Source organism: Dendropsophus ebraccatus, chromosome 14, assembly GCF_027789765.1.
Source record: "Dendropsophus ebraccatus isolate aDenEbr1 chromosome 14, aDenEbr1.pat, whole genome shotgun sequence".
In the NCBI taxonomy this organism is placed as follows: domain Eukaryota; kingdom Metazoa; phylum Chordata; class Amphibia; order Anura; family Hylidae; genus Dendropsophus; species Dendropsophus ebraccatus.
In genome coordinates this window covers 24,492,144-24,518,343 of record NC_091467.1, presented here as the reverse complement: position 1 = coordinate 24,518,343, position 26,200 = coordinate 24,492,144, and the positions used below count along the sequence as shown (strand labels likewise).

Below are 26,200 nucleotides of genomic sequence, written 5' to 3'. Positions count from 1 at the left end.
CTGAGGTCACCTCAGCCCAAGTGCTCTATGTTGTCACCCGAGCCCGCCAAGCCTTTGTCCGGCCTACCGGCGGAATACCAAGACTTGCCTGATGCCTCCATCTGCAGGCAAGAAAGAGGGGGAGGCCAAAGGGGGGGGGTACTGTCACGGCCGCGGCGGCGTCCCGTGTTCCGGGCCGCTGCCGCGACCTCCTCCTGCCCCATGCAGCCGCCGGGGTCCTTGTGCAGGGACCCGGCGCTGCTGCTAGTTCGGCCCCTGGGGGCGCCTCACCTCTCCTCCGCTCCTGTCTCCGTCTGTGCCGGCCGGCGCGCATGTCCCCGCCTCCTAGGGCGTGCGTGCGCCGGCTGTCTCAGATTTAAAGGGCCAGTCCGCCCCTAATTGGTTAGTTGCACCAATCACTCCCTATATATTCCAGCCCTGCCCCACTACAGGTGTTGGAGCCTCTACATGCTTCCCATAGCGTTTGGCCCAGCCCCCTGTTGTTCCTGACCTTAGTCCCTGTTCCTTGTTCCTGTCTCCAGTCCTTGTCCCTAGTCCTTGCCCGATGCCTTCCCGTTGTTCCTGATTCCTATCCGCTACCTGGTCCCTAGTCCTTGTTCCTGGTTCCTGCTCCCCTGTTACACCATTGCTCCTGTGTTCAGCCTGTCACCTGCGGTTACGCCTACAGACCTCTGCCAGCACCATCTCCCGCCTACTGCTCCTGCCACGCCTCGCCTGCCGTCACTAGCAACCAAGCCAGGGGTAGCGACTTGGGGGTCGCCTGCCGCAGCAAGTCCATCCCGCCTTGCGGCGGGCTCTGGTGAAAACCAGCGGCCCCTTAGACTCCGCTCCCTGGTGAGGTTAGTGCCATCGCTGGTGACGGTTCAGTGGATCCACTACTCCAGGCGTTACAGAATCTCAGAGATGTACCATGTCTTTACATATAGACTTGTAAACGGAAACCTATGCAATAGTAAGATTATACCTTTCTGTCCAATATTCTTAAACTGTTTATACCAAAAATTTCTTCCATAAAAACTATTGAAACTAAAATACATGCATTCCGTATTTGCTTTACTGGAAGTTTATCGAGAGACTTTTACCTACAGTCATAAAACCTGTCGCAGCCCTGAGCTCCATCTCACCCACCTCACTAGGGCATCAAAGTCTCCATGAAGTCCCTGTTAATAATGGCTTGCAGCAGAAGCACCAGATCACAGAGCAGCTGCATGGTCTGTGCCAGTAAAGGACATACAGAACTACAACAGAGTGCTATGGGGCCACCCTATCAGCTATGACATTGGTGTGATGTAATGAGGGGCAGAGGCAGCACATCCTGGGGATCTGTAATGGCTCCATTCAGATGACAGGAGAAGGAAAGAAGTCAACTTCCCTCACCAGCCTTCAGCTTCTCTTGAGGAAGTGGTACACAACCTCCAGGTACACCATAGCCAAGCTGAGCAGCTTTCATTGTAAACCCGGAGCACAGCGACAAAAAAGTGAAGAATAGCAAGTATTTGTAAAATTCATTATATGGTTCTGGGCAAAGTAAAAATTATGAGCTGGCCAAATGGTGAAAAGATCAGATACATTATTGAGGTTACTGTGGAGCCTTAAAGGCATATTCGCTTCTCAGCAAATATTGTTATCCTTGTAGGATTAGTCAAGTTAAATACTTTTGCAAATTAATTCATTTAGCAAAATGACAGGCGTAAGTCATGGCAGAAATCTACACCTGTTCAGGAGCAGGTAGTAGACTTCTGCGCCCGCTGTGCGGCAGGCACAGGTCCCACCGGATTTACCTAAGAAGTGTGCAGGGATCCAGTGGATTAAATGACTGTGGTTCCTAATTTAGTACTAGCATACAAGTACGCTGGTCTTAAAGCCACTCGGTCTCCACAATCTGACCCTCCCAAACCACTTGTACCTTTGGATAGCTGCTTTTAATCCAAGATCTGTCCTGGGGTCCGTTCAGCAGGTGATGCAGTTATTATCCTAAAAAAACAACTTTTACACTTGCAGCCCCGTGCCAAACGGCTGGGGCTTAGCGTATCTGTACCCTTACTTTGCACCACCCCTCTGTCCCTCCTCCCCACCCTCTTCATCATTAGGAATGCCATTGGAACATTTTCTCCTGTCTGAACATTGCACAGGTGCCTTAACGATCCAGCCCATGTTCAGTATTCACACAGCTGATGAATAGGAGACAATCTGCCTGGAGCATTCCTAATGATGAAGAGGGCGGGGAGGAGGGACAGAGAGGGTGTGCCAGCCTAATGCATACACAATCTAAGCCCCGGCCGTTGGGCACGGGGCTGCCAGTTTAAAAGTTGTTTTTTTTTAGGACAATAACTGCATCAACGGACCCCAGGACAAATCTTGGATTAAAAGCAGCTATCCGAAGGTACAAGTGGTTGGGGGGGACAGATTGTGGGTACAGAGTCGCTTTAATAAATGTCCCACATAGTGTATATACACACTGTATAATATATAAATATGTGTGCTTTAGCTATATATACAAGCCAGACCACTGCTTGTAATTCTCACTTATTAAAATGTTATAGCTGCAATTTTGTCTGCTTAGGGCTCCAAAAACATCCTGTTATTTTTGGGGGGCATTTTTAGCCCCAGAATTATCTGTTTGCAAACTGTATAATAGCATTTGCTGTATCCAAAAACATATGTTTCAAACACCATAGAAAATATGGAAAATCACCTTTCTATTTTTTGCAGATCTGTAAAAAATACTGATTATAGATTCACTATGGGCAATTTTTTTGCAGATTGCGGATGATGACTGCGGACATAATATACAGTCCTTAAAAATTACTGAACGTGTGAATGAGGCCTAATCCTGTCATGAACAGGAGGGCTCAGAGATGTTACTTTGGTTGTACACATTTGCCTCTAAAAAAAAACGAAATATATACTAGAATTAACAAATATCACTCGTAGGAAACAAAAAAAAATAAAATCATAGGTGAAATGATCCCTCTTCTCTTTACCCAGGGCATTGCAATCCATGATCAGTTTACTAGGTTTTTAGTAAATTCAGAACGAAGTCTATGGATATTCTGTAAATCAAGCATTGATGAACTGATGCTGTGTGTGAAAGGATAGTAAATCCTGGGAAAACACACTCATATAGCTATTAATAAAATGGATTTGCTAATGTTAGTATAGGATCGTTTCGCTGTCAGGTCATCACCAGACTTGCAGTGAATTATTTCCTCTTAAAGAAAGCATTGGTTGTATATAGCAGGTTATCCTAAAACATAATTTATGACGGCAGGACCCACACTGCTATCACCCACTGATCCCTGTGATATATAGGACACCTGCTTATGACTGCCATGTTTCCAGTAAACAAGCAGAATTTAATTTTCTATTTCCCACTTGACATTTACCTCTAAAGGCTATAAAGAGCTGGTTCTGCAGGGAGTCCTTCAAGGCATTGATGGTATGGCATTTATGGTAGGGGTTCTCCAGGTGACAGCTCTGGTTTGTGATGATTTCTTCAATGATTGAGAATAACACGGAGACAAACTTGGCGTTAGCTATTTCCTTGCAGGGCTTGGCCGTGTATTTCACGCTTATTTGGTACATGTAGTCTGGTTCAAGGTAAGCTACAAAGATAGCATACATGTTACTGAAGTGATAATAAAAACAGGGTCATTCCACAAAGGTTAAATCTGCTGCAGATAATACTTCATTCTTACATTACTTATTATTGGATACTGACCTGATACAGTTACAACCCCTAGTACAACGGCAATGCAACCTGAGAATGTGTTTTTACCCTTGGACGAACACTGGTCGAACCTGTTGATTTCAGCAGGACCGGTCAACCATCTGACCGGTCAACTCTAACCAAAGGCATAGGAAAGTCATGGGAAGTCATGGGAAAAAAGGAATAGGCATTCTGTATTTCACCATGCCCAATTCATTGTCTTTCAGGGACCTATTCACTTCTTCCTACTGAAAACGCGTTCATGCTCGGCTACACTTCCCCAACACATTACCCTATACATGCGCACTGTCAGCTGATCACAGGAAATTTAACATGTCTGATACTTCCTTCCCTGACATCTGCCCCTAGGAAAGAATCAAGACACCTCTAAAAGATTGTGTGACACCAAAATCAGTGGGTATAACTAACATTCATCTACTGTGTAGAGATGATCAAACAGGGCCAAAGTTCAGGTTCGTACGAACCCGAACCATAATAGCTAATAGGCTGTTTTCCAGGCAGTACTCAGGCTGTCTCCACCTTCCTTATGGAACGGGAAGGCAGCGGGAGTCAAATGCCACTGGTTTGTACGAACCTGAACTTTGGCCCTGTTCGATCATCTGTACTACTGTGTAGACACATAGAAAAAGAACAGTGATTACCTGATCCATCAAGTCCATTCTTGTATTATTTCCTTTTTATTCTTATCGAAGGATAGATATAGGTTTATCCCAGACATGTTTACATTCACTGGAAGTCTGTTCCTAACCTCTACTACTCTGAGTAGTTCCCAGCTAACCTCACATTGTGTGCCCTTGTTCCTGTATTGAGCTTCTTCCCGTATTAAAAGGATATGATCAAATCACCTCTTTCTCTTCTTTCTTTTATCCCACAGGTCTCAGCAGGTCTCGCTGTGCTATCCACTTCCTGGCTGCTAATTCAGTCAATATTTTCCTACAGACTTACATTAAAAAATATTGACGGAATGTTTGGCCGGTCAGGGAGTGGATTGTGCTCTTTCCCTGGCTATGTATTCTAATCAGAGCAGATCTCAGCAGTGAAATATAACTCTTAACATGTCTGATGACATCAAGGTTGAAGTGAAAGGAAAGTTCAGCAGCACTGATGGTCCCTTGAATTACCGATCGTGGTAGGATGCACGCTGGTGAACCCAGAACCCTAAGTGGGTATAGGAAACTAGTCTGGAAGAAGTACAACAGCATTAAGAGATAATCTTCCAAAGAGTTTTATTGGACAACAAGTCTACATGAATACAACGTTTTGACCCCTACTGGGGTCTTTGTCAAGTACTTGACAAGACCCCAGCAGGGGTCGAAACTTTGTATCCATGTAGACTTGGTGTCCAATAAAATTCTTTGGAAGATTATCTCTGTATGCTGTTGGACTTCTTCTAGACATGTCTGATGACATGTCAATAGTTATTTGTATTGATGGGTTCACATTAAAGTGATCCTGTGTAACGCCTGGAGTAGTGGATCCACTGGACCGTCACTAACCTCACCAGGGAGCGGAGTCTAAGGGGCCGCTGGTTTTCACCAGAGCCCGCCGCAAGGCAGGATGGACTTGCTGCGGCAGGCGACCCCCAGGTCGCTACCCCTGGCTTGGTTGCTAGTGACGGCAGGCGAGGCGTGGCAGGAGCAGTAGGCAGGAGATAGTGCTGGCAGAGGTCTGTAGACGTAACCGCAGGTGACAGGATGAACACTGGAGCAATGGAGTGACAGGGGAGCAGGAACCAGGAACAAGGACTAGGGACCAGGTAGCGGATAGGTATCAGGAACAAGGACTTGGGACCAGGTAGCGGATAGGAATCAGGAACAACAGGGGGCTGTGCCAAACGCTATGGGAAGCATGTAGAGGCTCCAACCCCTGTAGTGGGGCAGGGCTGGAACTTATAGGGGAGTGATTGACATGTGGACCAATTAGGAGCTCACTGCCCCTTTAAATTTGAGACAGCCGGCGCGCGCGCGCCCTAGGAGGCACAAGGACCCCGGCGGCTGGATGGGGCAGGAGGAGGTCGCGGCGGCGGCCCGGAACACGGGACGCCGCCGCGGCCGTGACAGTACCCCCCCCCCTTTGGCCTCCCCCTCTCTCTTGCCTGCAGATGGAGGCATCAGGCAAGTCTTGGTATTCCGGTAGGCCGGACAAAGACTTGGCGGGCTCGGGTGACAACATAGAGTACTTGGGCTGAGGTGGCCTCAGACACTGGTTGGAACAGGCCTGACCCCAACTAAGAATCTCCCCGGTTCTCCAGTCCAGCTTAGGGGCATGTAACTGCAGCCAAGGGAGTCCCAGGAGGATGGTGGAAGAAGAATGGGGCAGGACGTAGAAGGAGATCTTTTCCAGATGTGAAGTGCCCACCTGGAGGACTAGAGGTGCGGTCTGGTAGTGCACATGGTCGGTAAGAATCTCGCCCGTGACCGAGGAGATAGTCAGGGGTCTGGCTAGTGGGGTCACGGGTAGCCGCCATCTCTGGACCAATGTAGCTGCAATAAAATTGCCTGCTGACCCAGAATCGAGAAAGGCAGTAGTCTGGTGATTTTGTCCTGAGGGTGTCTGGATGGAGACTGGCACAGACAACTTTGGAGGGGTGGCATTCACACTTAGGGAGACCTCTCCCACCGGACCTAGGTGCTGGCATTTCCCGGACGCTTGAGGACGTTGGGGACATCTCAGTCGAAAGTGATCCAAACCACCGCAGTAGAGGCAGAGATTCAGCTCCAGACGACGAATTCTTTCATCAGGCGTCAGGTGAGCCCGTTCCACCTGCATGGGAATCTCAGGAGTTGACTGGGACTCCGGAACGTCAGGATTCTGGAAGACCGGTGGCAGCTGGTGATGGCGACGGGACAGGCCTAGTCGCCGTTCATGCCAGACCTCCTCCTCTCTCTCAGAAAAACGAGTATCGACCCTGGTGGCCAGTAGGATGAGTTCGTTCAGGGAGGTAGGTAGGTCTCGGGCGGAAAGCACGTCTCTCACCCGACTGGACAGGCCCTTTTTGAAGGTGGCTATTAGAGCGGCCTCATTCCAGTCCAATTCTGCCGCCAGGGTGCTGAACTGGATGGCGTAGTCACCAACAGAGGAAGTTCCTTGGGATAGGTTGAGAAGAGCAGTCTCAGCCGAAGACGCACGGGCAGGTTCCTCAAAGACAGAGCGGAACTCGGCCAGGAAATTTCGGAGATTAGCAGCCACAGGATCATCACGGTCCCACAGTGGTGTGGCCCAGGCCAGAGCTCTACCTTCCAATAGGCTGATGATGAAAGCCACTTTAGAGCGCTCGGTGGCAAACTGACTGCTTAGAAGTTCGATGTGCATGGTGCATTGGGTCAGGAATCCTCTGCACAACTTGGAGTCACCAGAGTATTTGCTTGGGAGAGCCAGTCGAAGTGTAGAAAAAGCAGCAGGAGGTGGTGTGCGCTGGGCTGTAGTATGCTACTGTAAGGCGGCAGTGAGTTGCTGGATCTGCTGCGACTGTTGCTGGATTTGTTGGGCGTGTTGGGCCTGTTGGGCGACCACTCGGGCTATGTCACGGATATCAGGCACCTCGCCGGGATCCATGGTTGGAGCCTACTGTAACGCCTGGAGTAGTGGATCCACTGGACCATCACTAGCGATGGCACTAACCTCACCAGGGAGCGGAGTCTAAGGGGCCGCTGGTTTTCACCAGAGCCCGTCGCAAGGCGGGATGGACTTGCTGCGGCAGGCGACCCCCAGGTCGCTACCCCTGGCTTGGTTGGTAGTGACGGCAGGCGAGGCGTGGCAGGAGCAGTAGGCAGGAGATAGTGCTGGCAGAGGTCTGTAGACGTAACCGCAGGTGACAGGATGAACACTGGAGCAATGGAGTGACAGGGGAGCAGGAACCAGGAACAAGGACTAGGGACCAGGTAGCGGATAGGTATCAGAAACAAGGACTTGGGACCAGGTAGCGGATAGGAATCAGGAACAACAGGGGGCTGGGCCAAACGCTATGGGAAGCATGTAGAGGCTCCAACCCCTGTAGTGGGGCAGGGCTGGAACTTATAGGGGAGTGATTGACATGTGGACCAATTAGGAGCTCACTGCCCCTTTAAATCTGAGACAGCCGGCGCGCGCGTGCCCTAGGAGGCGGGGACGCGCGCGCCGGCCGGCACAGACAGAGACAGGAGCAGAGGAGAGGTGAGGCGCCCCCAGGGGCCGATCTAGCAGCAGCGCCGGGTCCCTGCACAAGGACCCCGGCGGCTGCATGGGGCAGGAGGAGGTCGCGGCGGCGGCCCGGAACAAGGGACGCCGCCACGGCCGTGACATCCTGTTAGGTCCCTAGGGTCTCACACTGTCCCCAGGACCAGACAAGTGAGGAGAGAAGCGTTCTGAGACTGCTCTCCTCAGCTCTATGTCATCCCGCATAAAGAAGATAAAGAACTTTAAACAGGGCTGTGCTGGCTTCCAGTCAAACTCATCGCTACCTCCTTTTGCCCAGACCAGCTAGACTGACAGCCTAACTGTAGGAAGATTCTCTCTTTCCTTTCTAACCTGCTAATATGTCTCTAAAGCGCACAGGGCACTGAGAATAAAGGTAAGTTTCTTACCTTGATCCTTGGTGCCGTTTCAAGTACTTTGTAGTTTAATTCCACTCTCAGTTTTCTCCTTCTGAAGAATATTAGGGCAGCACTCTGCATTGATGCCACACATGCACTTTACAGAGCTCCCTAACAATATCCATTAGAAGGGGCGGGCCAATAAGGGCAGATTGGTGCACTGAGGGTGGCAGTCCCACCCCCAGGGCATCAAACTGTCCTATTATCATATAGATTTAGCTACAACGTCCATGAAAATGGCATGGAGGATCAAGGTAAGTACCTTCATCTTCAGTGCCCCGTACAGAAGAGAAATATCAGCTGGTTAGATGCTTCTAACCTTCTTATACTTTCCCTTCTATGTACTGCCTGTCCTGACTTGCATTCTTACCGAAGACACCAAATTCATAGCTTTTATATATCTCCTTTTCCTGTGTTACGTCGCTTTCGACAAGTTTATGAAACATCATGCAGGTGTACGTCCCAGACATGGATTTGTCGAAAGCCTTCAGCGTGAGCTTTCCTGTTTCGGTTAGAATCACGTTACTTTGCCCTGAAACAAAAACAGGAAATGAGTTGTCGCTGACAGCTGGAATATACTGATGCATGATATGTAGAGGAGGCTATGCAAACAGTTCCAGTAAAGTCACACAATTTGCAATATGTCTTGACTAGTCAGCCATGAAAGGTCACTTTGTGCTGGTGGAGTCAAAAGCTGCAAGTTACAATAGCTGACAGCTGTGAAGTGGCATGTCAGATGAATCCCACAGACACCAACAACTTGAGTAGTTGAGTAACCTACTTATGAAGGTCCTTTCATGTCTGAAGGTGTTAACCACAAGCTACTAGCAGCCATGGCCCTGCTGGTCTACAAGCTTATTTTGCTAGCATGCAATATACCTAATAGAAGACATTCTGGTCTTTATCTGATAGACAGCAAAACCCTGCAGGCAAGAGATAAATAGCTGAAATATCACTACGGCACAAGGCACTATGATTTCCTAGTGTCTATCGGCTACAGTGACCCATGGGTGAGGTCATGTTCTTAGCTTGTAGGCAGTGAAGTGGTGTCTATGAATTAATATTGTGCCTTGCACCCATCCTAGCCAACATCTACTTGCACCACTCTAAACTTCTATGAACCAATGTGCCATACCAGTCCATGACAGACAGCCATCACACCTAAGGGCTCTATCACACAGAGCGATATTCTGTCAAATAAGACTCATAGGTAGATTATTGCTCCATGTAATAAAGACAACGATCAGCCAAAGAACCAATTGTTGTCTTCAGGAAGTTTAAAAATCAACAGTCGCCGACCGTGCACCCAGGCTCCCCTTTACCCTGTGTTTCCTGCTCCCCTTAGCCACCTCGGACACTTCTGGCCATGTACCTGTACTGTCTGGCCGCTCAGCCAATTGCTGACCGCGGGGGGGTCCCGTCTGAGTCAGTGATTGGCTGAACGGCCTGTCACTGAAGAGACAGGCCAAATGTGTCAATGGCAGCTGCAGGGAGCAGGAAAGTGGGGAAAAGGCACCAGGACACCTGAGGAGCATGGGTAAGTATAAACTTTATTATCCTTTATGTGAAAGCAAGGACAGCACGGACATTGGTAAAGATATATATACAGCCCTTGCTACGCAATCATTGAGCCATTTAATAGGCATAGTAAGCGAGCACCAATCTAGCAGATTGGGGCTTGCTTACACTGCTCACTACTAAGTCTAGGGCATGATGTGTTATGACTGGTCAATGCCTGCAGTCTATTCCAAAAAGTGAACTAAGGGCAGCACATTGTGACTGCTGGGTGGTGATTTTTCATTGCCATTGTCAATACAGGACTTGAATGGGACTAGATATTCAGGGAACATATAAACAGTTTGCAGTTTTTTCTGTACACTCTGAGGAACACTAAGCATGTTTTCTGCTGTTTATTGCCAAATGCTTTGGCGTATGAAGCTTGCAGTTTGTATTAATTTATGTGCTGGAGCAAATAGCTCTGCTTTAATGAAACTCCCCTAGGGTATGCTGAGGATTATGAGAGGCTTACTGCGTGATCAAGCAGGAAATAAGTATTTGGAGAAATATGCCCTTTACTTGCTTGGTGCCCAGACCTGTCACATACACAACAATAGCAACAAATCAACAATTAGGTTATCTTCCCACTTCGGGAAAATATCGGGAAAGGCAGTCACCTCGTAACATAGACCAATGCTAATAATGATCATGAATATTATTAGCGACCATGTATTTACCAAGACGGCCGTCTTTACCAATATCTTCCCGAAATGGGAACATAGCCTACCAATTATCTTCACAGGGCAAGGACTTCTAACCAGACAAAGGCTATGTTAACACTTATTTTTTTTGTCATTTTCGACCTTAATTTTGATCAGTATTTTTACCAAAACCAGGAATGGGTCAAATGTTTCTATTATAGTTTTGACAAAAAATTCTGACCAAAATAAGGCTAAAAACTGTTCAAAACACTGAGTGGTAACATTGCCTCAGGCTGGTATTAGACAATATTCCCATTAAATTGTTTGCTCCGAATCTTTATTTTCAGCAGTTTTTTATTTGGCATAAGGATATGTCCATACAGCCAAACACACCAAATATTCCTGTATTGGTTCATTTTAGTTACATATAGAACACAATGAATCAAGTCTGAATACGACTGGAAAAAAACATATAGAAAATCCAGAACTAAATTTCCAGACATCAGCTGTTTTGGAGCTGATGACTGACAAGTGGTATTATTAAAGAATGAGAAGTGAATTTATCTTCTGTATGTAAAGTAGAGTCCTGGAAACCCCCCATCTGTAAGCTTTCCATATCTAATTCCCTAATAATATATTTAGAAAAAAAAAAAATTAATGTACGGTGCCATCCATTAACTTAAAGGGGTTATCCAGCGCTACAAAAACATGGCCACTTTTCCCCCTACTGTTGTCTCCAGTTCAGGTGCAGTTTGCAATTAAGCTCCATTTACTTCAATGGAACTGAGTTTTAAAACCCCACCCAAACTGGAGACAACAGTAGGGGGAAAGTGGCCATGTTTTTTGTAGCACTGGATAACCCCTTTAAAAGGGATTGTCCAGTGAAAATCTTTTTCTTTCAAATAAACTGGTTTAAGAAAGTTATTTTTATTTGTAATTTACTTCTATTTAAAAAAAAATCAAGTCTTCCCATACTTATAAGCTACTATATGTCCTGCAGGAAGTGTTGTTTTATTAACATTCAGACACAGTGCTCTCTGCTGCCACCTCTGTCCATGTCAGGAACTGTCCAGAGCAGGAGCAAATCCCCATAGAAAACCTCTCCTGCTCAGGACAGTTCCTGACATGGACAGAGGTGGCAGCAGAGAGCACTGTGTCTGAATGTAAATAAAACAACACTCCCTGCAGGATATACTGTATAGTAGCTTATAGGTATGGGAAGACTTGAGATTTTTAAATAGAAATTATAAATCTATGTAATTTTCTGACATCAGTTGATTTGAAAGAAAACATTTTTCGCTGGACAAACCCTTTAAATAGGTCAGCGGAAAATCAGCAATAGTGGCATATTCAAAGATTTTCTGGAGACCCATTGAGGTCAATGGGTAGCAAAGCCTGCCACAGACTCAGTATAACTGAATGTACCCTTAGTAAAAATACATGTAATAAAGAGGGACCCCACTTGGAGCCCTGTTAGAGGAACTCAAGCTCTCCATATATTACACAGAGGCTAAGATATGATATGAATCGTACAGTTCTCCCAAACTGCAGGTTAGAATATGTTAGGATAAGTTCACACTACGGGATTTTTTGTCCAATATTGCCAACAGCCGTCACAAAGACGTCCGATATGTGCTAATGACGGCCGTCTATAATTATCATGATCGTTACAGATTGCTGTCATTAGCACATACTGAATGCATTTTTGACGGCCGTCGGCAATAATGGATGAAAAATCCTGTAGTGTGAACATAGCCACTGGCTGATGAGTCATCAGCTATCTCCAGCGGCTCTTATAGACAGTAATGAAAGTGGTAGTGCACACACATGACCACCTCTCTGTTCAGTTCGGAGACTTCCCAACACTTGTTGATTGGACAATCCCTTTAAAGTCTTTTACTAAAAAAGTTAAAGGGGTTGTCCAGGAAAAAAACTTTTTCTTTCAAATCAACTGGTGCCAGAAAGTTATATAGATTTGTAATTTACTTCTATTAAAAATTTTAAGCCTTCCCATACTTATTAGCTCCTGTATGTTATGCAGCAAATGTTGTTTTATTTTCAGTCTGACACAGTGTGCTCTCTGCTGACATCTCTGGCCGAGAAAGGAATTGTACAGAGCAGGAGAGTTTTTCTATGGATGTTCCTGTCTCGGCCAGAGATGTCAGCAGAGAGCACTGTGTCAGACTGAAAAGAAAACATTTCCTGCAGGACATACAGCAGCTAATAAGTATAGGAAGACTAGAAATTTTTAATAGAAGTAAATTACAAATCTATATCAACTTTTTGATACCAATTGATTTGAAAGAAAAAGTTTTTCACTGGACAACTTATTTAAATGAACTGCTAAGGGTAACATGCTGGTCTATATACTGAACTCACCTTCAAGATACTTTCCATCAGGACCCATCCAGGAGAAGAAGGGATCTACCATCAGTTCACTTGCAGTAACCACATCCATACATGTAAGGGGCGGACTGTCTTCCATCATCTTTACATACACATTTACTGCAAAGTAATACAAAGGATTTTACAGAGGAATACAGAAAAAGGGGAGCATTTGCTGCTTTCCCCCTCACCAGTGACTGACAGTGTTGTATAGTAATGTATATGGGGCAGGTGTCTGCTGTATTCTTTTTTTTTTTTTTTTTTTTTTTTTTTTTTTTTTATATTTAAGGTTTTTATTTTCAAAGACAAAAAGAGAAGGTTTACAATACAAATGGGAACTCGGGACGGCAAGTCCCTCTGGGGGGAAAGGGGTAAACACAAAGAATAATGTAAATGCACAGAATGCTATCGTAATCGTGAACTGTAACAAAAAACAGTAGAAATATCAACATCCGTAACCGGACCAGAAAAACAGGAGCAGCATTCCGGTCGATCTCAGTGTAAGTCAATGCAAAGAACAGTATACTATTGTATGTGAATTGCACTGCAGAAGTAAGAGAGACAGAAGTAAGAAAACAACAAACAAGACAAACCAGACAAAATAGAACAAGACAACAGAGGGATCACAAAAGAGCGGTTGTCCCTGGTGGCGAGAGAGGGGGGGAGGGGGCACCCTCCAGGAGTCTAGATACAAGAGGGGGGTTCAAGCCGTGGCGGTTCTATAAGAATCAGAATCTATAAACGCAAGCCATTGACCCCAAGTGGCCGTATACCTCTACACCGCCGCCGGGGTAATAGCAATGAGGTCCTCCATATGATGCGTCTGGGCTATTTCCGCAAACCATTCGTCAATGGTCGGGGGGTCAACAGATTTCCATTTCCGAGGGAGGACTGACTTGGCAGCTTGGAGCAGATGGCGTGCCAGAGATTTTTTAAAGCGCGACTGAGCTGTGGGGAACATGAAAAGCAGTGTCGCTTCAGGGGTATTAGGGATAGTGATACCGGTAATTTCCTTAATGAGGCGCAAGACCGTGTGCTAAAATGTCCGCAATTTGGGGCAACCCCACCAGATGTGTGTCATGGTGCCTCCCATGCCCCCACAACGCCAGCAAGTATCAGGGACCAGGGGATACCAGTTATGAAGGGCAGCCGGAACCCGGTACCAACGGGACAAAATTTTATAACTGGTCTCCTGTGTCTTACATGCCATAGTGGCTTTGTGAGAAAGATAAAAAGCCTTTGACCATTGTTGTGGCGTAAAAGTTTTCCCCAACTCTGTCTCCCATGCTGAGCAAAAGGAGGGCAGATGATTCAATCTAGAGGAGAGCAACAATTGATAAGAGAGAGAAACGGCATGTGGGGGGCAGGAAGGCAACACACACAGCTTCTCAAAATCTGACAACGAAGCGTGGAGAGCGTGGGTACGCGAGGTAGTTGTGTAGAAGTGCCGTAATTGGACATACTCAAACAGGTGTCTGGACGAGGGGGGTGTGGAGGAGAGGATGTCGGAAAGGGGTAACAGTGCTCCCCGCTTGACTATGTGATAAAAGCGGAGAGGGGTGTCCCTAGGCAAGCCCAAGAAAGTCCGGGACATACCTGGTTGAAAATCAGGGTTATCTGTGACGGGGGTCATAGGACCACGACTATCCAACAGAGCACAAGGAGACCCGGCGCTGGCAAAGAGGCAAGGGTATGGCGAGTGGTGTAGGACAGGGGTGTACGGTCTGCCAAGGTAGGGGACCATGTCCATGGGAGCGTAGACAAAGGCCGAGGGCATTGGGCTTGTGACAGCTGTACCCAAAGCTTGGAGGTAGAATGATGGCACATGTCCAAAACCCTCACGTGGACACAAGCTAAATAATAAAGGCGACAGTCTGGCAGACCAACCCCCCCCCCGCATCCTTGGGACCAGAAAGAACCTCACGTCTGACTCTGGGACGGCCAGGGGACCAGACGAAGGAAGAAAAGCAATGCTGCACTTGTTTCCAAAAGGAAACAGGGATGCGGACTGGGATGGTCTGCAAGAGATAGAGCAATCGAGGAAGAAGGGTCATTTTCAGGATATTAATCCTCCCGAACCAAGAAAAATCTTTCTTGGTCCAGGCTGTCAGGTCCGTTCGGAAACGTCCTAAGAGAGGGAGAAAATTAACATCAAAGAGTTGGGACAATTTAGGAGGGATGCGTATGCCCAGGTATGATATGCCTGCGGGGGGCCATGCAAATGGAAAATTCTCCTGAAGAGAGCGCACCGTGGCGCTGTCCAAGGAGACATTAAGGGCTTCAGATTTAGTAAGGTTAATTTTAAAATTAGACCACCCACCAAACCGGTCCAACCGAGACATAAGGGAAGGGAGGGAAAGACGTGGATTTGTGACATAGAGCAAGAGGTCGTCTGCTGTATTCTATGTTAGATTTTATCACAGTTATTACCTGTCAGCTTACTAAAATGACAGCTCTGCTTTATGCACTCATTTCCCAATGAAGCAAAGGCCCAGATTTACTGTTGCCAATGCGCCCGAATTTAGGACCAAATCCTGATACATTTTCCAATAGACCTGAAATCTATATAGACTTTTTGCTGCTTTGGTGTTTAAAAGGGAACTATTAGCAGGTTAGACAAATTTAACCTGCTGACAGCTCCCTGGAGGCCACGGGACACTGAGGATAAAGGTATGTCTGTTACCTTCATCTTCAGTAGCATTACTGTGCTGTTAGCTGTAATAGGAGCACTGGAGGGGGGGTGGGGGGGCTACCACCCCTGAGACCCGATCTGGCCCTCCCCTCTCCTTTTATAATCATTAAAAGTTATGAGCTGGTGGGGGGACATAGCCCTGCCCCTAATGATTATCAATGGAGGGAGACGTCTGGGGGCTGTCCTAACGGTATACAGGACGAAGGATTTTACAGCTAACAGCACAGGAACAGTGCCTAGGATGAAGGTAACAGACATACCTTCATCCTCAGCTCTCTGTGCCCACTAAGGAACTATCAGCAGGTTAGATTTGTCTAACCTGCTAATAGTTTCCCTTTAAAGAGCATGCGTTACAGAGAAAGACCCCTTTATTATTAAAATGTATTAACTAAAACCAAGCTACTGGGTGCCACCAAGTGTTCTAGTATCTATCCTAAGAAAAGGCTGACTGTGTGTCAGTCCCTCACATCCTTATCCCCCAATAATAAAATGTAAGGAGTTGATTGGTTTACATAACTTTTCTTTTATTTAAAAATCTCAAGTCTTCTCATATTTATCAGCTGCTGTGTGTCCTGCAGGAAATGGTATATTTTTTTCCAGTCTGTCACAGTGATCTCTGCTGCCACCTCTGTCCATGACAGGAACTGTCAAGAGTCATAGTAAATCCCTATAGAAAACCTCTCCTGTTCTGGACAGTTCCTGACATGGACAGAGGTGGCAGCAGAGAGTACTGTGTCAGACTGGAGAGAATACACCACTCCTTGGAGGACATACAGCAGCTGATAAGTACTGGCAGACTTGAGATTTTTAAATAAAAGTAAATTACAAATCTGTATATCTTTCTGAAACCAGTTGATTTGAAAGAAAAAGAGTACCCCTTTAAAAATTTGGTGAAACCCCCCACAAGATACATACAAGAGCTAGAAATGCATTCTCCTCCTTGTTGAGCCTCCTTTCATTTACACAAGGGGCCCGATGCGTGAGAAAACATCTATAGTGGCCCCTGACCTGTAATGTTTCCGCACACGGCATTTGCATGATGGGATAATTTCTGACTCTTTATCCGATTTCGGCAATTCAGTTTATTACTTGTGAAAACTAAAACAAACGAATCACCATTTTCTCCTAATTTTCCCTTGTGGCTTTGATCTGACTGTTCAAAGACCTGAGGTAGAATAATTTACGCCACATTTGCAGCTTGCCTGCTTTGGGGACAGCACCCGCTGATAATGTCATTCAGATTTTCACACGGAGAAAAATCATCACAGTAACACTCACAGATCCATATAATAGATGAAAACTCACTCGGAAAATCATCCTTCCCATGCATCCCACCAGCAGCGCGTTAAGGGGGTATTCCTGCCCCTGTTCGTTGGTAGGACAGATGGGAATTTTAATAAACCATTACACAATAAGTAATACATAAGCTAAAATACATAGCTATTGGACGCACACGTGTAAAGAGAGGATGTGTGGCTGACAGCAATATATATTTAAATGGCTGCACAAACAATGCGGGAATTGTTGGTGCAGCCCAGCAGTGTGACTGATTTTACCTTTTGAAGGTCCTATATTGGGCCTTATAATAGGACCCTGAGGGAACTATTACACGGAACGATAATTGGCTGAATCGGCCCTGTCCGGACGATTATCGTTCCGTGTAATAAACACAACGATCAGCTGATGATCTTGAACCTATAATTGTCGGCCACCGACTGCGCACCGCTACGTGTAATAGCAGTGCGCAGCCAGCGGCTGATGATTTGCAAAGTAAATACATTACCTATCCATGGTCCAGGGCTTCTCTTGCGGTCCGCTTCTCCCCGGATCCCGCGCACTCCAGCTACAGAGCGCCCCGTCTGAGATGACAAGCCGCTTAGCCAATCACCGCCACAGCCAGTGATTGGCTGCGCGGCCTATCAGTTAAAGGAGAAGTCTGGCGAAAGTTTTTATTAAAGTATTGTATTGCCCCCCAGTTATACAAAATACCAATATACACTTAATATGGGAAATGCTTATAAAGTACTTTTTTCCTTGCACTTACTACTGCATCAAGGCTTTACTTCCTGGAGAACATGGTGATGTGATGTGGCTGCTGGAGAGGATGATGGCAGAGGGATGCTCAGTCAGGGGCGGCCTTGGCATTTCTCGGGCCCCAAGCGAAGTTATGTCTGGGCCCCCCCCCTCGACATGCGCTCCACAACAATAGACCGCTGTGTGCTGCCCCAGTAGTATATACCCCTTGTGCGCTGCCAATAGTATATACCCCTTGTGTCCTGCCCCCAGTATTATATACCCCTTGTGTGCTTCCCCCAGTAGTATATAGACCCCTGTGTGTTCCCCCAGTTATATATAGCCCCCCATGTGCTTCCCCAGAAGTATATGGACCTCCTGTGTGCTGCCCCAGTTGTATATAGACCCCCTGTGTGCTGCCCCCAGTCGTATATACCCACTGTGTGCTGCCCCCAGTTGTATATACCCTCTGTGTGCTCCCCCACTAGTATATAGCCCCCCTGTGTGCTCCCCCAGTGGTATTTAGCCTCCCTGTGTGCTCCTCCACTTGTATATAGACCTCCTGTGTGCTCCCCCACTTGGACATAGACCCCTGTGTGCTCCAGTAGTATATAAACCCCCTGTGTGGTTCCCCCAGCAGTATATAGACCCCCTTTTTCCCCTACCAGTATTATATAGACTCCTGTGTGCTTTCCCAGTAGTATATAGACTCCTGTGTGCTCCTCCAGCAGTATATAGACCCCCTGTGTGCTGCCCCCAGCAGTATATAGACCCCCTGTGTGCCTCACCATTAGTATATAGACCCCCTGTGTGCCCCACCAGTAGTATATAGACCCCTGTGTGCTCCCCCAGTAGTATATAGCCCCCCTGTGTGTTCCCCCAATAGTATATAGCCCCCCTGTGTGCTCCCCCACTTGAATATAGACCTCCTGTGTGCTCCCCCAGTTGTATATAGACCTTATTCTGCTGCCCCAAGTAGTATATAGACCCCCTGTGTGCTGTCCCAAGTAGTATATAGACCCCTCTGTGAATCCCCAGTAGTCTATAGCCCCCCTGTGTGCTCCCCCAGTTATATATAGCCCCCCTGTGTGCCCCCCCTGTTATATAGCCCCCTGTGTGCTCCCCCCATTTATATAGACCCCCCCTGTGTGCTCCCCCCATTTATATATTCCCCCGCTGTGCTCTCCCCCAGTTAAACAGACCCCTGTGTGCTCCCCCTTCCATATAGTATATAACACAATAAAACAAACACTTATACTCACCTGGGTCCAGGCGTCTCCTCTTCTCTTCACTCTTGTGGCCGCAGGAAGGGTTTTTCCTGCGATCACAAGAGGCTGCACTCCCCTTGTTCTGGCGCTGATGCTCCAGTGATGTCACTGTAACGCCGGCACCACAAGGACAAAGTGGCGACTTGTGACCGCAGGGAAAACACTTTCTGTGGCCACAAGAGTGACTTACAGGAAGGGAGCCAATGGCTCCTGCCCTGTAAGTGCTGCTGCTGCATGTAACTATGAGCGCTCATTACGTGTGCTCATAGTTACAGTTCAGATTGCAGCAGCGAACGGGGCAGCGGCCCTGTCCAGCGGTCTTGAGCACAAGAGCAGGACGTGGGGGCCCCCCTGGATGTTGGGGGCCCCAAGCGGTCGCTTGGGGTGCTTGGTGCCAAAGACCGCTACTGTGCTCAGTGTCCCTCTTGTGCCCTGTGTCCCTCAGTGTCCCCCTGCCATCATCCTCTCCAGCAGCTACAGAACACACAGCTCTGGGAGTCGGCCCTGACATCACCATTTTATCCAGGAAGTGAAGCCTTGATGCAGTAGTAAGTTCAGGGAAAAAAAGCACTTAATGTGCATTTCCCGTAATAAGTGTATATTGGGGATTTGTATAACTTTTGAGGGGCAATACAATACTTATAATAAAAATTTTCACCGGACTTCTCCTTTAAGACAGGCCGCTCTTAAGCTGCAGCGCCCAGCACCCAGGGAGAAGCAGACCGCAAGAGGAGCCCTGGACCATGGATAGGTAATGTATGCCAGTTTAGCAAGGGCTGCAAGGACATCGGTAACAATGTCCATGCAGCCCTTGTTAAACGATTATCGACGCTCGTTTACAGTTATTATCGGGCCCCCATCGGCCCATGTAATAACACCCTAACTTCAGTGAGACCAGATAATGTGTAGGTAAGCTTTGTGACTTTTCTGTGACAGATGATGTCAGGATCTGAAATGTTGATTTTCAATGACCTGTCTTTTTGTTTTTCCTGTAGATAAGCTGGAAATGTCCAACTGCAGTTTAGTGTGCCTTTAGATGTGCAGATTTTTTAGCCATGGGGATCGCAATCCTTGTATCACTCATGCAGCCCTGGAAACTGACAGCACTGATATGTGTATATCCGTGCTGTCAGTTTCCAGAACACAAGCATCAGTCTATAAATACCAGCCATGCTGCTTGTTATCCAGTATCTAGTGCCCTAGTTCTCGCGCTGGCTATATCTTCAGACCACGCCTCCTCTGTCTGTCAATCATTCCGGAGGAGACGGGACAGTGGTCTGAAGTTACAGCAGTGGCCGGAGGACAAGAAAACTAGATCACAAGCAGCCTAGTTGTAATCTGGATACTGACAACACGGATGTACTGTACACATTTCTTTTTATCTTTTTCAGGCACTCAAACTCCTACTTACACATAACCATTATGGCGCAGACCTTGACCGGGTTGCCACTCCATGATCGGGGGGGGGGGGGGGGCGATAACCCGTGGACTCATACTGAGTAAATACAAGACGCTGCTGCCGGACAGACTTGGTGGACTCATTTCTCACTTTAATATTTTATGTTCGTATATTTTATATACATAATTATTATTCCACTTTTTTTTAATAATTCACTGCATGGTCTTTTCTGTTAATCCAAAAAAAGGAAAATATCTTGATGAAATATTCATATACAACATACGATGACTAATCTGAAAGCCAGTTTGGTTGGTGGTCTCTGTTTTATCTAGCAATACATGCTAGAGATGAGACCTATTTTCTGCATACTCTGGGTCTGTTTACACTCCTCTGCGCTGCAGTTGACCATATTGTGTCTAGGTCTATACTATGGACTGTGTCTGGGTTGGTCACTCATGTCAACCCTATGAATACATAAGTGTAAAATCAGGTATCCATTATTTGGTCCAAATTTTATTTTGCTTCCTAATTGAAAGTGGTACTCTGGGCAGAGGTAAAAAATCAGGGAGGGCAGGGGCTGGTGATACTTACCCCTCCTGGTGCCATCGCTCTATGTCACCCACCGTCCTCCTGATGCTCCCGATCCTGTGACATCACAGCTCCGCTTGGAAATGCCTACTCAGCCAGTCAGTGACCTCAATGGGTAATTATCAATTCTTTATTATGTTATAAATAAATAAACCATAATTTATTTATATAATAAACCATTAAATAAATAAACCATACTAAGCGTCCCCAATCCCCCACTGCTGCCATTCCCCAGTCCCTGGAGCTCTCCTCAACTTCCTGTTGATGTCCTGATGCTAAGCCAGTCGCTCAGCTTTTCCATCCATCTGTAAAATTTCATCCAGGTTTATTATACTGTAATTCACTGTAAATCAGCAGGTAAAACCAGCATTCTCCATTCATGTGAATGTTGCCTAAAACACCTACTTTTCATGCCATGCTGCGCAACAACCCTGAAAACTGCGGGATTATAGGAACATTTTAAAAATATTGATAAAATATAGAAAATGAGAAAAATAAACATCACCGGAAATCGTAAAAAAAATCTTACAAATATGTTTTGTATGTAAACTTTAGGTTTTTTTCCGATGACACATTCCCTTTAATCTTACAATAATGTAAATCAATGGTAAATTGTACAGAAACAGCTAATAAGTGACTGAGGACGGGAACACGTAACTAAGAAGGAAGGAGACGAGCGTGTGAGAATGTCACAAAGTAGAAATGCTGATATAGTATAACTGCTGTGGTAAGCTAAAGCTTGATATTCTGTAAAACATGAATCATCAGTCCTGCATAGAAAACAATAACTCACAGGTATAAGATCACAGAAGAAAATGTAATTCTAAACACAGATACTGCCACCCTGGTGTGTCTGCCTGATGTTCCGGACACCTTGGGATAATGCTGAAAACACAAGAAGCTGAAAACTAACAGCAATCCGACACAGACACACTATAAATTTAGGAAATGGACTATGTTTGGCACTTCATCCAGTTATGTCCCATTTGCATGAAGGGCGTATGGAGTGAGCTACTTAACCCTTTAATTGCAGCTGTCAAAACTGACTTACTTCCAAAGACTGGTGATTTAGCGTTTTCTGGTCTCTCACGTCGCATTGTCATGGCAGGCCGAGGCCTTTCCTAGGCCTTTGTGGCTTTGCTATTATTTTAAATGGCAGACTGTACCAATAGGGCTCTGATCTAATTGATCAATGCAGTATGCAAATACGTAAAAAAAAAGAGAGAGAGAAAGAAATGCTGATAAAAAATAAATAAATACCTACTGTAATGAAAATATGAATCCCCTCCTTCCCATTTTCCAAATACAAAAGAGTAAACAAAAAGTGAACAAACATTTTTCATATCATCTTAAAGCCACGGAGCAAAAACGGCGGAACTCTCCACGGCGGATTCCGGCCTACCTCAGTGTGACACTGTTTCTCTATGGGAGATTTTGCTCCATGTAAGCTGGCCCTTACTGACAGTGGACTTCAGTTTGATCCCAGCGGCTTAACCACGGGTTCTGTACCTCTGAGAGGTCCAATCTGCACCCCTACTACACAAGCACAGGGTGCTGATCACCTTCTCAAGGCCTCTGTGCCTGCCATGGTAACTATGCCTGTACAATCATCCTTTGGCAGGCTATACAGAGTGCTGATTACACGGGTCCATTCCGTGTTTTTCTTATGAACTGTTTATAGATGTGTTGTGGAGACAATTTTAAAGAGTACAAAAAAAATCCATCCCCTAATAAAATTTCTAATCTCTTTAAAGCTCTACAAAAACATGGCCACTTTTCCCCCTACTGTTGTCTCCAGTTCAGGTGCAGTTTGCAATTAAGCTCCATTTACTTCAATGGAACTGAGTTTCAAAACCCCAACCAAACTGGAGACAACAGTAGGGGGAAAGTGGCCATCTTTTTGTAGCACTGGATAACCCCTTTAAGTCTCTTTTCATATTTTTCTAATTTTCTATCGCCGTATGCGGAGTTGTCTGAAGTATTGAAATAAAGGATGCAAAGTAGAACACCTGAAAATGATAAAAGATACAAATTGCCCTAGTTCTGAAGGGGTTAAATTAAATAGAGGGACATTTATCACAACCGTTGTACCAACATTAAGCCCGACTCCCATACCGGATTATCATAGCTCTAAATAAATCTGGTGAATCTGAGGATGATAGTATGGTATGGTATGGCAGTATGGTCATCACAGAGATCTAAACCCATCAGGGGAGCACAGCATACATCTGGGAAACGCGCAGATTTTTACTGTTTACACAAAAAATATTTCCCAGCTGTATGCCGGGACCAGGATGATTAAATCCCCCCAATGCCTCACTGGAATCACAGTATATTAATAATAATATAGTATTATTTTATAGCTTGGCAGACACTAGTGACATGTATGCAAGGTGAAATGTGATTAACAGTGATAATTGCATAGAAAATAAATGGCAGGTCACTCACATAGTTCCCCACCTACCAATAAACTCAATGGGGGAGATTTATCAAACATGGTGTAAAGTGAAACTGGCTTAGTTGCCCCTAGCAACCAATCAGATTCCACTTCATATTCCTCACAGTGTCTTTGGAAAATGAAAGGTGGAATCTGATTGGTTGCTAGGGGCAACTGAGCCAGTTTCACTTTACACCATGTTTGATAAATCTCCCCCAATGGGTGTTGTTTATTATTTTATTTTTATTATATAATGATATAATATTCCATATTGCAGTGTGTAGAGCTGCACACGGTATAAGGCTATGTTCACATTACGTGAACGACTGATCTCTGCCCAGATCTTTCCGGCCGTAGGGTTCTGATGTGGGCACATCAGCGCGTGCCCGCATCAGAACTTCCCACAGCACACAATGAAGCGAGCGGCCGGAGTCGCTTGCTTTATTGTGTGAACTGACAAGGTTTCCTATGGCCGCAAATCATTGAATTAAAACTGACATGTCGATGTGTATACACTCCGGCCGGGATCCCATAGATCAATAGGCAGTGTTCACAGGCGTACAAAGCACATCGGCAACAACGGCCATACTTTTACTTTTATCCTAAAATAGGAACTGAGGCCTAGACATAGCACCCTATGGGTAAGATGAGCAGGCAAGTGCCCTCCCAGCAAGACTAAGTAGCATTAGAACATGGCGATGACCCCTTCCCTGAAGTCATGGCTACCATACCAGGCAAGAACTATAGACAGACAGCGTACCACACCCCATTCAGGTAAAGTCATGCCCATTTGCTTCAAAGTAGCGCAGCAGACATAAAACAGCAAAAAGTGACAAATTTTTTACAAGCCCTTACTTTGTGACCTTTTTAAACCGGTGGCATACAGTGGTACTAAACTCCCCCAATGTGTGTTGTATATACAAAGGGGTGGCAATGATGTAAAGCAGGCATAGAGTGAGAGAAAGGGAACTCCAATGCACTATAGTCTCCATTTATTTACAAGCGCTCCCTCTTTACTACATGATGATTCCTCACCACTTCTTTCTGGCATGACTTCTCTACTACTTCAGGTTCCTTTCAATAACAAGGTTGGTAAAAGGGGATTTTTGTCTTAACTTCCAATAGTCTCCACTGACACAGCACTATGATCTGTGTTCCCACTACAAAAAAATATTCAGAGTAACGGAAATTACCTTTGCGGGTTGGTTCGCCATGAATAAAATGCTGCGTAACCAAGTGAGGTTTGCTGTTTTCAGTGGTTTTTACTTCAACTGTAAAATAAGATAAAGACAAAACAATTACTGTAATATGTACAAAGCTAAATGACACCATGTTGTAAAAGACGCAAAATATTGTGAGGCTGTAATCACATGTTGAGGCCGCTGTTTATTGTCTTAGTTGCCCCTAGCAACCAATCAGATTCCACCTTTCTTTTATCAAAAAATCTGTGAGGAATGAAAGGGGGAATCTGATTGGTTGCTAGGGGCAACTAAGACAATTCTACTTTGCACCAGTTTGATAAATCTCCCCCATTGTGTCCTATAGAATCCCAACCAGAGTGTATACACGGCCACATAGAAAACTGACATGTCAGGTTTGTGCGGCCGTTATTCAATGAATAGCACCACACAAAAATGACAGTGCAGACAATGTAAAGTGCGGCTCCGGACGTAGTTTACATTGTCAGCTATGGTGATTTAGAATGCGGCTACACCCGAATGTGCCCGCATTCCAAATCAAAAGAAGTGAAGTTCACTAACAGCAGCCGTTCTGTGACATACCCGTGTAACAGAACGGCTGCTGTCTTACACTGTGTGAACTTGGCCAAAAAACGCTAAATGTTGTGAGGGTATAATCATAAAACACAATCATATTTTGCTACAGTTTGCTACAGATATTTTGCTACAGTTTTGTGAAAATTATGGCAAAAACTGCCAAAGGACTATACAGTGGTACCTTGGTTTAAGAGTAACTTGGATTAAAAACGTTTTGCAAGAAGAGCTCACAGTTTTTCAAAACTCTAACTTGGTTTAAAGGGGAGGTCCAGGCAAAATAATTTTAAGATGTGTTATTGCCCAACAAAAGTTATTAAAATTACTAATAGACACTTATTATGGGAAATGCACCTATAGCGCATTTTCCCTGCACTTACCACAGCATGGCATGTTCAGGTCTCTGTAAAGTTGGTGACACCCCGTCAGATAAACTGACAACTCCTGCTGCTCCAGTCTGTCCCACCGCTGCAGCAGGTGTCGACAGTTTTGTGGCGTGATGTCATCAACTTTACAGAGACTTGAACACGCCATGCTGTAGTAAGTGCAGGCAAAATAAGCTATAGGTGAATTTCCCATAATAAGTGTCTATTAGTAATTTTCATAACTTTTGCTGGGCAATAACATATCTTAAAATTATTTTGCCCGGACTTCCCCTTTAAGAGCATTGCTTTGGTCTGCATAGCGTGGTCTACAGCACTTATTCTGACCCAAGAAGTCTCCCCCACCTTCCAAATCATAGCAGATCCACTTCAGGCTGGGGATTACATCTGGGGACAGGATGGTGGAGGTAATCTCTCCATAGCTGTAACCCCTCTCTCCCCGGACAGAGTGCTGCTATACTGTGCCCACTTATGTCCTGCTCATTCCTTCATACTCTCTGCAGTCTCTGTAAAGTCCTTTTGTTTCCCATCCTCTCCATTCCTGCTATAATGTGCCTGTACTCACGCTCAGCCATACACACTGCTGCTATAATGTGCCTGCACTCACACTCAGCTATACACACTGCTGCTATAATGTGCCTGCACTACCACTCAACCATTGTCACTGTCCTCCTGCACAGCTCTGTGATTCTCTCTTCCTGATTGGTCCATACTGAATATACACTCCTTCCCCATTGCTGTCATGTGACCACACAGACCTCTGA

General features: G+C 45.8%; 1 protein-coding gene across 2 annotated transcripts in view; it reads right to left on the bottom strand.

The window, feature by feature from the left end:
* ZPBP2 (zona pellucida binding protein 2) overlaps positions 1 to 26,200 on the bottom strand; it is a 58,888-nt gene that overhangs the window by 29,677 nt on the left and 3,011 nt on the right. Inside the window, exons 2-5 of one of the 2 annotated variants that reach the window (XM_069952379.1) lie at positions 24,475 to 24,552; positions 12,879 to 13,004; positions 8,672 to 8,833; positions 3,387 to 3,605 (exon numbers count right to left, since the gene is read on the bottom strand). In XM_069952379.1, the coding sequence (XP_069808480.1) occupies positions 3,387 to 3,605; positions 8,672 to 8,833; positions 12,879 to 13,004; positions 24,475 to 24,552 (585 nt within the window). Of the gene's footprint in view, positions 1 to 3,386; positions 3,606 to 8,671; positions 8,834 to 12,878; positions 13,005 to 21,895; positions 21,965 to 24,474; positions 24,553 to 26,200 lie in introns of those variants that run through there. The other variant, XM_069952380.1, reaches the window with a different exon arrangement.